The 14,129-nt window shown below is 56.1% G+C and overlaps 1 protein-coding gene across 2 annotated transcripts in view; it reads right to left on the minus strand.

Annotated features, from left to right (window-relative positions):
* DDHD1 (DDHD domain containing 1) overlaps nt 1–14,129 on the minus strand; it is a 92,011-nt gene that overhangs the window by 23,286 nt on the left and 54,596 nt on the right. For both annotated transcript variants that reach the window (XM_064144380.1, XM_064144289.1), the window contains exons 5-6: nt 10,290–10,396; nt 9,130–9,236 (exon numbers count right to left, since the gene is read on the minus strand). In XM_064144380.1, the coding sequence (XP_064000450.1) occupies nt 9,130–9,236; nt 10,290–10,396 (214 nt within the window). The remainder of the gene's footprint in view (nt 1–9,129; nt 9,237–10,289; nt 10,397–14,129) is intronic.

Genomic DNA, 14,129 nt, shown 5'->3' on the forward strand with positions numbered 1-14,129 from the left:
GGAATTGAGTGGCCAGCAGGAGCAGGGGAGGGAGTGTGCCCCTGCACTTAGCACTGGTGAGGTCACACCTCCAATAGAGTGCTCGGTTTTGGGCCACCCTCCCTCCAAGGACACTGAGGTCTGGAGTCTGTCCAGAGAACAGCAAAGCTGGTGAAGGCTTTGGAGAACAAGTCTTGTGAGAAGCAGCAGAGGGAACTGGAGTTGCTCAGCCTGGAGCAAAGAAGGCTGAGGGGAGACCTTCTTGCTTTCTACCACTCGCCTCAAAGGAGGCTGGAGCCAAGTGTGAGTAGCTCTCTTCTCCCAAGGAACAAACAGTAAGACAAGACATGGCCTCGACTTGTGCCAGGGGAGGTTTAGGTTGGACACTGGGAAACATCTTCCCCTAAAGGCTTGCCAGGCCCTGGAACAGGCTGCCAGAGAAGGGGTTGAAAAGCTGAGAGAACGGATTGGTGGTGGCCTGGCAGTGCTGATGAATGGTTGGCTGGCCTCAGTGATCTCCTGACTTACACAGCTCTGTGCTTCTGTGGCTCTAAGGCTGCCAGAAGCAGAGATGCTTGAGAGCCAGCTTGGCACAGATTGGCAAAGCAGCATCCAAGATGCACTTCCTACATGTTCCCAGAGGGTAAGGGAGAGTCTGGACTAGCAGCAGTCAAAGGCCTCGCCAAAACAGGAGGCATGGAGAAAGAGACGGCACTGGGCAGCTCAGCAGGTGTGGCACAGTGCTGCTCCCCTGCACAGCTCCTCTGGTCACCGGCTGGTCACCAGCTGCATGGAGCTCCCTCTGCCAGCTGAGGTTTTGCCAGCAAATCTTCCACGCAGGAAACCCAAGCCCACCAGATCAAGTTGCTGAGAAGTCACCAGCTTACATTCTGGCAAACTGAGGTTAAAGGCTCAGTGCTCTTCACAAACCAAGCTAAAGGCACAAACCATTCGTGGAGAGCCAGCGCCGGCAGCCGTGGAATCCGAGGGGCAGCCAAAACCCAGGCTGCCAACCAGGGAATGGGCTGTGGCACTGATCAGGCCCCAGATCCTCTCCCCTCTCCAGTGAATGTCTGCCTGGCAGATCATTTCTGAGAAGCCAGTAGTGACAGCTCATTGCACCTGCTGAGGAGTCCTGGTGGCAAGGGCCCTGTGTTTTACAGGAGCCAGAGGAGACACACCAGAGTCACTTCCAGCAGAGGCAGCAGCTCTGGCCAGGCTGACAAGCACTGAAGAATCCTGCCTCTCATCAGCTCCTGGGTAAGCCTCAACTTCTCCATCACGATGGGAAAGCAAGCAACTGTGTACAGCAGTGACGCTGAGAGCTGCTGCCAGCCTCAGCTGAAAGCCTGCTGTGCAGAGCTGCAAAGAAAGCAAAGCTCCGAGTCGCTGCAGCGGCAGCCAGCACAGCTGCTCCTTCTCTGACGCAGAAGAAGCCTCGGGAGACACCATCATAAATAATCACTCCTGTCTCCTGCAGGCAGGAGGAGGAACTTTGAACCACAGAAGCACAGAATGCTGCAGGTTGGAGGGGACCTAGTCCAACCCCCTGCAGTCAGCAGGGGCACCTGCGACTAGAGCAGGCTGCTCAGAGAGAGGCCCAAACCACCTGACGTGAAGTGGTTCAAGGGATGAGCACCTTGCCCCTTCCAGTGTGCAAACCACTGATGCTGCAGGGCTTTCTCGCTGCATGCCAAGAGCACCAGGACAGAAAACATTTCCCCTTCCCTAGGCGGGAAATGTTTTTTTTCTGAGACAGCAGAGAGCACAGACGTCCTGCTGGGACCCTGGCCCCAGAAGTGACCCTGGGCTGGCACTGCGCTCACTCAGATCCTCAGCGACCTGCGCGCTGCCAGAGCTTGGATGCAGCACTGCAGTGCCGAGTCTTTGATCTGTCAAAGCCAACAGAACCACTTGCTCTCCTCTTGCACTGTGCTGCTCCTTCTCTTCCGAGGCTGCTCTCGGCTCTGCCCCCTCCGGGTCGCAGCTCTCCGAGCCGCTTTGTCCCTGCCGCCCGCACCGCGCCCCTCCGCGGTGGGCAATCCCCTCACATCAGCCGCTCGGAGCACAAGAGAGACAACTGAAGGCAGCTCCATGTGAAAAGGGAGTGCAGGAGCTTGAGCTCGGCACCCCTGCAGCCTGATCGGCAGGGCTGTTTGTGGGCCCCGTGGGAAAGGCATGTGAAGTGGCGCCGAGGAGCGGCGCTGCAAGCAGCTCCGGCGCGGGCCGCAGCAGGCCGTGCGGACTGGCGAGCGGCAGCCGCGGGCAGGGGCGGGCCCTGACAGCCCGACCGAAGAGCTGCAGCGGCAGGAAGGGTCGTTAAGGAGCGTGAGAGCAGAGGCAAGAAGCGCTGGCTCCGGTGAAGCAGGGGCACAGGCCAGCGCAGCAGGGAGAAGGGAGGTGCGGGCGCCCCGGGACGCCAGCTGCCAGCCCCCCGACAGCAGCGCAGTGCGCAGCGGCGAGCAGAGGGCAGAAGGCCGCGGAGCCGGGCGAGCATCCCCACCGGCTGCGCGCCCCGGCCGGCCCCACAGGCACCGGCCCACACACCAGTCTCTCTCCATTAGTGCTTCTGCTGCTGCTGCTGAAAAGCTGAGTCTAGGTCGCTGTGTTCAAGGCTAAGTTTAGGCTCAGGCAGATACAGGAACCTGCCACCTGATAAAGCAGAGAGTAGATTCGAGGACAAGCAAATGAACTGAGCAAGCCACAGAAGTGCTGCTAAGCAGCTGCCAGACTGCTGGAGCGTGTCCAGAGCAGGGCCAGGAGGATGCTGAGAGGCTGCAGCAGCTCTGCTGTGAGCACAGCCTGAAAGAGTTGGGGCTGTGCAGGCTGGAGCAGAGGAGGCTCCCAGGGGACCTTCTTGTGGCCTTCCAGCATCTGAAGTGGGCTACAAAAAAGCTGGGGAGGGACTTTTGAGGCTGTGAGGGAGTGCCAGGAGTGGAGGGAATGGAGCAAAGCTGAGGTGGGGAGAGTGAGGCTGGAGGTGAGGAGGAAGTTGTTGAGCATGAGAGTGGTGAGAGGTTGCCCCATGGGTTGCCCAGGGAGGTGGTTGAGGCAGAGGAAGTTTCATGTAAGCATGAGGAGGAGTTTTTCCCTGTGAGGGTGACAGAGCCTGGCACAGGCTGCCCAGGGGAGTTGTGGACTCTCCCTCTCTGCAGATATTCCAAACCCCACCTGTGTGATGCTGCACTGGCAGGGGTTTGGAACTGGCTGCTCCTTGTGGTCCCTTCCCACCCTGACTGATTCTGTGATCCTGTGATTCTAACTCCCGGTGCTTTCCATCCACACATCCAACCACCCCTCTGAAGGAGCCACTGAGCTGCGTGAAGTACACTGAGCAGTGCAGCCTCCAGTGCAGCCACAGTTCACCTGGCAACACTCACAGTGCTTCCGTGGCAATTCTCTTCTCTGCTTCCAAGGATTTTCTGCCTATCTACAAGGAACACAACTGCTCATTTAAAGCCTTTTGGCCACTCTTTAAGCAGCTCTTGAGGGGGGTTGCCAGTGGATAGCCACGATCTTCTTCCAGGAGGAAGAAGCATTGTCAGGGGAGGTTTAGGTTAGCCATGAGGAGAAATTTCCTCACTGAAAGCCTTGTCAAGGCCTGGAACAGGCTGCCCAGGGAAGTGTGGCAGGACTGTCCCTGGGGGCATTTAAAAGCCCTGTGGATGCAGTGCTGAGGGATATGGTGCAGTGGTGGTCTTGGTAATGACGGCTTAATGGTTGGACTTGATGATCTTAAAGGTCTCTTCCAACCCAAACAGTTCTGAGATTCCACACAGACTTCCCATGGGCCAGCAGGGAGCTGTCTGAGGAGCAGATGTGTGCCCTGCTGAGTGTTGCAGCAGGGTGGTGCATGACCTCCTCTCTCCTTTCAAATATTGTTTCTTCAGCAGCATGGTAGGAGAATATCTCAGAGGTGCCCCTGACTTCTACCATGTCATTTGATACCAGGCAAGTGTTAATAATTCAGTGCAGCCCTGTGAATGCCTCAGGCAGCCTGGTCTCAGGGCTCAGTCTGCAGAGTGTCTGCAGCCAACAGAGCCTTTGTGCGTGGCTGCAAAGTGCTGTGCAGGCTCTCACCTGTGTGGTTTGACTCTCCTGTGATCCATGGTGAGTAAAACAGAATCCCTCTTTAAACATGACACAGACAATGAGGAGAACCAGTAAATGGGTGCTGTGGTGCACATGGGCCTGTTTCACAGAATCATGGAATCAGTCAGGCTGGGAAGGGACCAAAAGGAGCAGCCACTTCCAAACCCCCTGCCATGCCCAGGGACACCCTACCCTAGAGCAGCCTGCACACAGCCTCAGCCAGCCTGGCCTCAAACACCTCCAGCCATGGGGCCTCAACCACCTCCCTGGGCAACCCACTCCAGCCTCTCACCACTCTCCTGCTCAGGAACTTCCTCCTCACCTCCAGCCTCACTCTCCCCACCTCCAGCTTTGCTCCATTCCCTCCAGTCCTGTCACTCCCTGACACCCTCAAAAGTCCCTCCCCAGCTTTTTTGTAGCCCCCTTCAGATGCTGGAAGGTCACAAGAAGGTCACCTGGGAGCCTCCTCTGCTCCAGCCTGGACAGCCCCAACTCTTTCAGTCTGTGCTCACAGCAGAGCTGCTGCAGCCTCTGAGCATCCTCCTGGCCCTGCTCTGGACACTCTCCAGCATCTCCACAGCCCTCTTGTCCCAGGGGCTCCAGAACTGGATGCAGGACTCCAGGTGGGGTCTCAGCAGAGCACAGCAGAGGGGGAGAATCCCCTCCCTGGCCCTGCTGGCCACACTGCTGCTGCTGCAGCCCAGGCTCTGCTTGGCTTTCTGGGCTGCAAGTGCACACTGCTGGCTCCTGTTGAGCTTCTCCTCCAGCAGCACCCCCAAGTCCCTCTGCTCAGGGCTGCTCTCCAGCCAGTCCCTGCCCAGCCTGGATTGGAGCTTGACATTGCATGCTGAGTTCCCACACTGCACACCAAAGCAGTGACTCTGATGGGTGCTGAGCAGGAAGAATAGCTCTGAGCAGTGTGTGACCATGTGAATACTCCAAGACAAGGCTCATTGTGAGCTGGAATGTGCACTTGGAGCTGAGTGCCACAAAAGGGCTCCACACTGGACATGGGGGAAAACCCCAATACCTAAACCTTTTTGTTTCAGAAGAATGCTCAACCTGATAATGCTGTTTTTAAACTCTGCAAACTTCAGGTGGCAGAAAACGAAACAGGAGAAAGAAGAGAAACCCAAACCCCACAGTCAATCACCCATAAACCACAGCAAGTCTCCTTTCTGTAGGCTGGATAGAAAATGCAATAAAGCATTTCAGCTCTGCACAGCTCCTAACCAAGTGAGCAGAACCAATCCAGGAGCCCCAGCCCTGGCAGCTCCCTGGCAGAACATGAGCTCTGGCTGGCTGAGCACCAGAAAACCTGCCTCCCAAATGTCCTGACTGCAGCACCCCAGGTGCTCCTCAGAACCAGTCCTTCAAGGTCTCACCTTCCATGTGCAGTGACACTTTGCCCTCTGGGCAGATGCCTACACCCACATGGCACACATCTGCCTTGAGAAAGTTCGAGGAGTTAGCAAAAGAGCAGCTTGGAACCACAGAATGGTTTGGGCTGCAAGAGACCTTTAGAGGCCACCTGGTTCAAGCCCTGCAGTCAGCAGGGACGTCTGCTAAAGCAGGCTGCCCGCAAGCACAGCTGCCAGGGGCTGGAAGGGACCTCCAAAGCTCATCCAGTCCAACCCCCTGCCAGAGCAGCACCACACAGAAACATCCAGGTGGGGTTTGGAATATCTGCAAAGAGGGAGACTCCACAGCCCCCTGGGCAGCCTGTGCCAGGCTCTGTCACCCTCACAGGGAAAAATTCCTCCTCATGCTTACATGAAACTTCCTCTGCCTCAGAGCTCAAAACAACATGGCCTAGAATGGTTCCAAGGACAGGGCATCTACCACCTCACTGAGCAAACTGGTAGAGGGTCTCATCTCCCTCAGCATCAGAAAGGTCTTCCTTTCACCTAGGCTGGATCTCTTTTGTGTGTGTTTTGTTTTGTTTAGCAGCATCAGCACTTGTCCTGTTGCAAAAGGCCCTGCTAGAAAGATTGTTCCCATCCTTCTCCATCCCCACACAGAGTCACTAAGTTTGGAAAAGACCTCCAAGATCATCAAGTCCAACCTTGTACCCAAGACCCCCAGGACCCATATGAGACAATATGATCAACTTCACAGTATCACAGCATGTCAGGGGCTGGCACGGTCCTCCAAAGCTCATTCAGTCCAGCCCCCCTGCCAGAGCAGCATGTCCTAGACCAGATCACACAGGTGGGTTTGGAGTATCTCCAGAGAGGGAGACTCCACAGCCCTCCTGGGCAGCCTGTGCCAGGCTCTGTCACCCTCACAGGGAAAAATTTCTCCTCATGTTTACATGAAACTTCCTCTGCCTCAGCTCCCACCCAGTGCCTCTTGTGCTGTCCCTGGGCACCACCCAGCAGAGCCTGGCTCCAGCCTCCTGGCTCTCACTGCACACAGTGATAACCACTGCTGAGGTCACCTCTCAGTCACCCTCTTCTCCAAAGCCCCCCAGCTCCCTCAGGAGCTCTCACAAGAGAGAAGTTCCATCCCACTCATGTGTATGGTGGCAAATGCTTTAAGTAAATTCACTTGACTGAGGAAAAGAAAGCCCAGACTCAAGGTGCAGAGCACACCCACTTGACTAGTCCCTTCCTCTACCCAAGGGATGGTGACACACCTGAAAACCTGCACTTCTACCTAGCAGTGAAGGACATTCCTCCTGCCCTGCTGGCCAGCGCAGCTCACCTTCACCTGCCAATCCATTTCCCACAAGATGTGCCCAGACCTGCCAAGCCCCTAATGCAGTCTGAATAAAAGCCTATTTTAGAGCTGTCAGAGAAGTTTTCATCTCGTGCCACAGAGGTTCCTGCTGGCCTCGGCTGCTCAGCAGACAGGGACATCTGACACCCAGGGCAGACACCCAGGGCCCCTGAGCAATCAGCTGTGCACCACTGAGCAGTGAGGGAGGCTCAGCTCGCAGGGCGCCTGCTGCTCTGCTGGAAGCTTCAAAGGCTCATGGCCATGTCACCACCACTGCTGCTGTCAGGGCAAGTATGCTTAGGTGGTTTCAGCTGTGCAGTTATGTTGCCAGTCTAAGAGACTTGTAGAGATTTCATTTCAATGACAGGTAGCATCAAATCCAGGGACAAACCATGGAAGTCTCTCCCTGTCCCAGTTTAACCAAGGACAGAGCACCAAGGAAGCAAAAAGATCATCTTTAGGTGATCCTGCTTTAGTAGAGATTGTGGGCAGGCTGCTTTAGGGTAGGGTGTCCCTGCCCATGGCAGGGGGGTTGGAACTGCCTGATCCTTGTGGTCCCTTCCCACCCTGACTGATTCTATGGTTCTATGACTCGATGATCTTTAAGGTCCTTTCCAACCCAAACCAATCCACGACTCTCCAGAGGTCCTTTCCAAACCTTACCATTCTCCAGCTACTCCATAAGCAGCACAGTTACTGCAGAGAAGGCCTGCAATCCCTGCAGGAATCACTCCTAAGATATCCCCACAGAGATGTCCAGTCAGTGGACACAAAAAGGATGCAACTTGTGTGATGCACTGGGCATGTTTTCCAGCTGACTTTATCACTTATTCAAGGTGTTTTCCCCTCTAATTCAAGGGGTCACACTCTACAGCTAAGCAGAGTAAAGAACACAGATGGCTACCCAGCCATAGCAAGGCAAGATGGGAGCGTCCAGCACATGGGCAGTCTCCTAGCAAACAGGTCACTGAGGGTCATCTTAGAGTCACAGAATCAGTCAGAGGTGGAAGGGACCACAAGGAGCAGCCACTTCCAACCCCCTGCCATGACCAGGGACACCCTACCCTAGAGCAGGCTGCACACAGCCTCAGCCAGCCTGGCCTCAAACACCTCCAGCCATGGGGCCTCAACCACCTCCCTGGGCAACCCAGTCCAGCCTCTCACCACTCTCATGCTCAGGAACTTCCTCCTCACATCCAGGCTGACTGTTGCCACCTCCAGCTTTGCTCCATTCCCCCAGGCCTGCCACTCCCTGACAGCCTGAAAAGTCCCTCCCCAGCTTTTTTGTAGGCCCCCTTCAGATGCTGGAAGGCCACAAGAAGGTGGCTTTGCTTTCTTGCTTTCTCTGCAAAGCAGCTGTACAAACCCACTTTAAAATGTGTGGCCAACAGCACCAGGGAAGTGGTTGTCCACCTGTACTCAGCACTGATGAGGTCACACTTCAAACACTGGGTTCAGCTGTGGGCTCCTCACAGCAAGGAGGACACTGAAGTGCTAGAGTGGGTCCAGAGAAAGGCAACAAAGCTGGTGAGGGGTCTGAGCACAAGGTTGTGAGAAGCAGCTGGGGGAACTGGAGTTGTTTAGCCTGGAGAACAGAAGGCTGAGGGGAGACCTTCTGGCTCTCTACAGCTCCCTGAAAGGAGGCTGGAGCCAGGTGGTGGTTGGTCTTTTCTGCCAACAAACAAGCAACAGGATAAGAAGAAACAGCCTCCATTTGCACCAGGGAAGACTTAGGTTGGACAGTAGGAAAAATGTCTTCCCTGAAAGCACTGCCAAGGCCTGGACCAGGCTGCCCAGGGCAGTGGTGGAGTCCCCTTTTCTGGAGGGATTCAAAAGCCTCAGAAATGTGGTGCTGAGACACATGCTTTGGGGTGACCTGGCAGTGCTGGATCAATGGTTGGACACAAGGAGCTCTCCTAGTCAAAACAATGCTGTGGGTCCCTTGGGCAAGTCTGCAGACGCTGCCATCCCATCGGACAGAACGGCCACAGATCCACAAGAGGCAAGGAGCAGCTCAGCTCTGCTGACTGCCATTGCTCTCCATATGCAGAGGCAGGAGAATGCCACAAAAACAGTCCCATTCCTGGACTCAGTTTAGGCAGATATTTCTGCTTTCAACAAACCCTCCCTGTTTGCTTCTGCTCCAGCTGCTCCTCTGATCCTCCCACTCTCGCAGCCCCATGTTTTGGTCACTAGGGCTGACCAGCACATGCCTGGGAAGGGCTGGTATTCTTTATGCAGGCTGTCTCAGAAGGACACTTGGCTCTCATCCCTTACTCCAGTTTGTCTCACCCTCTGTGCCCTGCCCTAGTCAGCCTTCTGTGAAGCCAGACTTACTTCATCTCTGTACAGAGGACTTGTGTAGTACATGATATCCATGGCACTGCTGTTCAGCATATCCCTTAGGCCTCGGACCTTGTCTGGGGTAATGGAGTCCACAGTGTCTGGAAAAGGAAAAGAAGCCTGAGTTACACACAGCAGAACAACCCAATCCAAAGGCAGAAGGAGAGAACATGGCACGAGACTTCTGGGGACAGCTTCAGAGGCAGTGGGAGGTGACTGTCCCCCTGCACGCGGCAGCAGCAAGGCTGCATCTCAGATGCTGCATTCAGGTTTGTGCTGATGCCTAGAAGCTGCTGAGTGGAGTCGTCAGTACCCCGATCTCGCCTCTCACCAGCCTCCGGACCCCGACAAGCAGATCAGGCTGACCAAGTCTGATCTTGAATGTCCCCAGAGACCTGGCCTCAACCACATCCCTGGGCAGCCTGGTCCAGTATTTCACCACTCTCATTGTGAAGAACTTCCTCCTAATGTCCAACCTAAATCTCCCCTGCTCCAGTTTCAAACCATTGCCCCTTGCCCTATCACTACAAGCCCTTCTAAACAGCCCTTCCCCAGGTCCCCTTCAGACCCTGAAATACAGCTGATAAGGTCTTCCCAGAGCCTTCTCTTCTCCAGCCCCAATTCTTTCATCCTGTCTCTCTAGGAGAGGTGCTCCAGCCCTCTGATCATCTCTGTGGCCCTCCTCTGCTCCAGCAGCTCCATGTCCCTCTTGTGTAGGGGGCCCCAGAGCCAGACATAGCACTCCAGGTGAAGTCTCACCAGAGCAGAGCGGCAAAATTACCTCTCTTGACCTGCTGGTCATGCTTCTTTTCATCTTCTCCCTAGTATCAGGTGACAGTGCCAGGGGAGGTTTAGTTGGATATCAGAGAAAATTCCTTTCCTAAAAGGGTGGTCAGGCACTGGAACAGGCTGCCCAGGGAGGTGGTGGAGTTGCTGTCTTAGTGCCATGGTCTGGTTGATTGGCCAGGGCTGGGTGAGAGGCTGGGCTGGCTGAGCTTGGAGGCCTCTTCCAGCCTGGCTGATTCCATGGCTCTATGTTGTAGTGGCCATGGTGGTATTGGGTTGATGCTTGGATTTGATCTTCAACATCTCTTCTAAATGAAACGGTTCTATTTGCACCTTGGGCCAAGGGAAGGGTCAGGTGAGTAACATACCTCCATCCAGGGTGAGCTTTGACCTCCATTCCACTGGGAGAAACTCAACATGTGTGGCAAGATTGGAAAAATACTTTTCTTCTATTTTCCTTGCAGTGTCTCTCATCCTGTGAGAAGGAGAAGGGAACAGGCTGTAAGCTGCATTCCCCACCTAGGAAAGTGCCTCATGGCAGTGGCCAGCCAGGCACAAGCCCCCTGTGATGGGCATGCTCCCGAGTGCAGGAGGTAGCCCCTGCCTCAGAGAACTCTCATTCTGGGCAGTGGCCACAAACTAGAACCCAGGAAGCTCTACCAGAACAGGAGGAGAAACTTCTTTGCTGTGAGGGTGCTGGAGCCCTGCAGCAGGCTGCCCAGAGATGCTGTGGAGACTCCTCCAGAGAGATTCTAAACCCAGCTGGACATTGTGATCCTGGGCAAGCAGCTGTGGGTGGCCCTGCTTTAGCAGTTCTAGGCCCCTCAGTTCAAGAGAGATGTTGAGGTGCTGGAAGGTGTTTGGAGAAGGGCAGCAAGGCTGGGGAGGGGCCTGGAGCACAGCCCTGTGAGGAGAGGCTGAGGGAGCTGGGGGTGTGCAGCCTGCAGCAGAGGAGGCTCAGGGCAGAGCTCATTGCTGTCTGCAGCTGCCTGCAGGGAGGCTGTAGCCAGGTGGGGTTGGGCTTTGCTGCCAGGGAAGCAGCACCAGAACAAGGGGACACAGCCTCAAGCTGTGCCAGGGCAGGTCTAGGCTGGATGTTGTTAGGAAGTTCTTCCCAGAGAGAGTGATTGGCATTGGAATGGGCTGCCCAGGGGAGGTGGTGGAGTGAGTGCCCATGACTGAAGGTGTTGAAGCCAAGGCTGGATGAGGCACTTAGGTCTGGTTGACTGGGCAGGGCTGGGTGCTGGGTTTTCTTGCTTTGTGAATGTTCAATAAAGCTGTGTGTTACTCAGGGGGTGGGCACATGAGATTAACCTGTCTTAGGTTGTATCATGTTTATGTATTAAGTATACTGTTCATATATGTATAATGGTTAAGAATAATTGTATTTTGGTTTGTTTTCTGATTTTTGGCTTAATGTGAGCCAGGGGCTGGAGTATGTCATGGGGAGTAGCAGAAGCCCTTAGCAGGCCTCCCTGTTGTGAAAGTTGTAGTGTCTCACATTAATGCCAGGGGCATCACAAAACCAAAACAGTCCTTCAGTGCCATGGGAAAGTCTCTCCCTAGTACAGGTAACAGGTAAATAATGGCTATTGGTGTGGAACTATTCGGCCTTGCTTCCCAGGCACGCTGGCCCCTGTTGGGGCTCGGGGGAACGGCAGTTCTCATGCCCGCTCCACGCCTGCTGTGGGCCGAGCTTGGGGTGGTCTTGGAAGTTGTTTTGGTAAGAGTTCTCCAGTTGTATGGATTGGTTATAGCTTTGTGCCAGTCTGTAAGGATAACGTGAATGAGCCTGGACTGGAGGGTCACACCTCTGAGCGTTATAAAATGGTGTGCCGGCCTGGATCAGGAGCGCTCGCTCGCTCGCTAGTCTGCCTGCCCGCCTGCCTGCCTCGCTCCTGCCTGCCTGCCCGCCCGCCGGCCTGCCCGCCCGCCCGCCTCACTCCTGCCTGCCTGCCCGCCTCGCTCCTGCCTGCCCGCTTGCCCGCCCTCCCGCCCGCCTGCCTGCCCGCCTGCCTGCCTCGCTCCTGCCTGCCTGCCTGCCCGCCGGCCTGCCCGCCCGCCCGCCTCGCTCCTGCCTGCCTGCCCGCCCGCCTCGCTCCTGCCTGCCTGCCCGCCTGCCCGCCCACCCGCCCGCCCGCCCGCCTGCCCGCCTGCCTGCCCGCCCTGCTCCTGCCTGCCCGCCTGCCCGCCTCGCTCCTGCCCGCCTGCCCGCCTCGCTCCTGCCCGCCTGCCCGCCTCGCTCCTGCCCGCCCGCCCGCCTCGCTCCTGCCCGCCTGCCTGCCCGCCTGCCCGCCTGCCCGCCTCGCTCCTGCCCGCCTGCCTGCCCGCCTGCCCGCCTCGCTCCTGCCCGCCTGCCTGCCCGCCTGCCCGCCTGCCCGCCCGCCTGCCTCGCTCCTGCCTGCCTGCCTGCCTCGCTCCTGCCCGCCTGCCTGCCTCGCTCCTGCCCGCCTGCCTGCCTCGCTCCTGCCTGCCCGCCTGCCTGTCTTGCTCCTGCCTGCCTGCCTGCCTCGCTCCTGCCCGCCTGCCTGCCTCGCTCCTGCCCGCCTGCCTGCCCGCCTGCCTGCCTCGCTCCTGCCCGCCTGCCTGCCTGCCTCGCTCCTGCCCGCCTGCCTGCCTGTCTCGCTCCTGCCTACCTGCCTGCCTGTCTTGCTCCTGCCCGCCTGCCTGCCTCACTCCTGCCTGCCTGCCTGCCTCGCTCCTGCCCCGTGACCTCTCGCTCCTGACCAGCCCTGCCCGACGAGGGGCCCACAAAGGCCTGAGCCCGCTTGGGCCCGATCCTGACGAACAAGGGACACCGCCCAAACTTGGGATCCTGCTAACCTGTACCACTGAACCGTCAGTAAACCAAAGAAAGGACTCCTCACCTAAAGAGTGAGTAACTTTAAAGACTCAAAAGAACTCTCAGGAAGTCACAGACTCTCCTTTATCTGCTGTTTTCTGAACTGTTATTCCACAACCTCAGATCAAAAGAACTCCCGTGGGGAGTTTAGTGCGGGAGGGGATCTGTGGGTTTGAGCAATACATCACTTGAACTACACAAGTGAGCCCCGCGTATTTCCCCCACAACCTCCCGTGACAGGTTGGACTGGCTGAGCTTGGAGGCCTCTTCCAACCTGTTTGACTCTACGATTCTATGACTGGATGATCTCTGAGGGTCTCTTTCAATCTCTACCACTCTGTGACTCTGTGTTCCTGCTGCTGGTGTCCTTATCACGCAAAGCCACTGCACACACACCGTAGGGCAGGAACTACAGGGTTAAAAATGCTCTAGGGACTAGAGGAGTCTAGGGGTGGACACAGGACAAGGGTAACTTTGTTATTCAGTCCCATCATACAGCTATCTCTTTACAAGATAAAGCAGCAAGGCCAACTCCCTGCTCCTTTCCTCTCCCTCCTGCATGCTGCCTGGTGGGAGCCACTTACCAGGGTAAACTCAGAATCACAGAGTGGTTTAGGCTGGAAGGGAACTCAAAGCTCAGCCAGTTCCAACCCAGGGTAAACTCAGAATCACAGAGTGGATTAGGCTGGAAGGGAACTCAAAGCTCAGCCAGTTCCAACCCCCTGCTATAGGCAGCGACACCTCCCACTAAAACAGGTCGCTCAGGACCTCATCCAGCCTGGCCTTGAACATCTCCAGGCAGGTTGTGGACCACAGAAGCAGCCAATGTGATCTTTGATCACATTGGGTGCTTCTGTGCTCCACAGCCTCCCCTGGGCAACCTGTGCCAGTGTCTCACCACCCTCACTGCAAACAACTTCTTCCTAACAGCCAGTTTCAATTTCACCTCTGCCAGTTCAAACCCATTCCTCCTCATCCTTGTCAATGCAATCCCTAGGCAACCCCTTCCAGGCTCTCACCACCCTCATGCTGAAGAACTTTTTCCTAACATCCAGTCTGCATCTCCCTACTTCCAGCTTCGTTCCATTCCCCCCAGTCCTGGCACTCCCTGAGAGCCTAAAAAGTCCCTCGCCAGCTTTCTTGTAGGCCCCCTTAAGACACTGAAAGGCCACAATAAGGTCATAATTGTATGATTCCATGACCCTCTTTGTTGTTTTGGAGGGGAAAGGAAATGACAATGTGTTATACTCTCATAACAGTGCTGCTTTGCTGGTGTCGTGTGAAAGTGATCAGCAAGAAGTCAAACCCACCACGGAGTGCACTACTGAGCAAAGCATCCATGCACTCTACCCACATCAGTCAGCAG

Source organism: Pogoniulus pusillus, chromosome 1, assembly GCF_015220805.1.
Source record: "Pogoniulus pusillus isolate bPogPus1 chromosome 1, bPogPus1.pri, whole genome shotgun sequence".
Classification (NCBI taxonomy): domain Eukaryota; kingdom Metazoa; phylum Chordata; class Aves; order Piciformes; family Lybiidae; genus Pogoniulus; species Pogoniulus pusillus.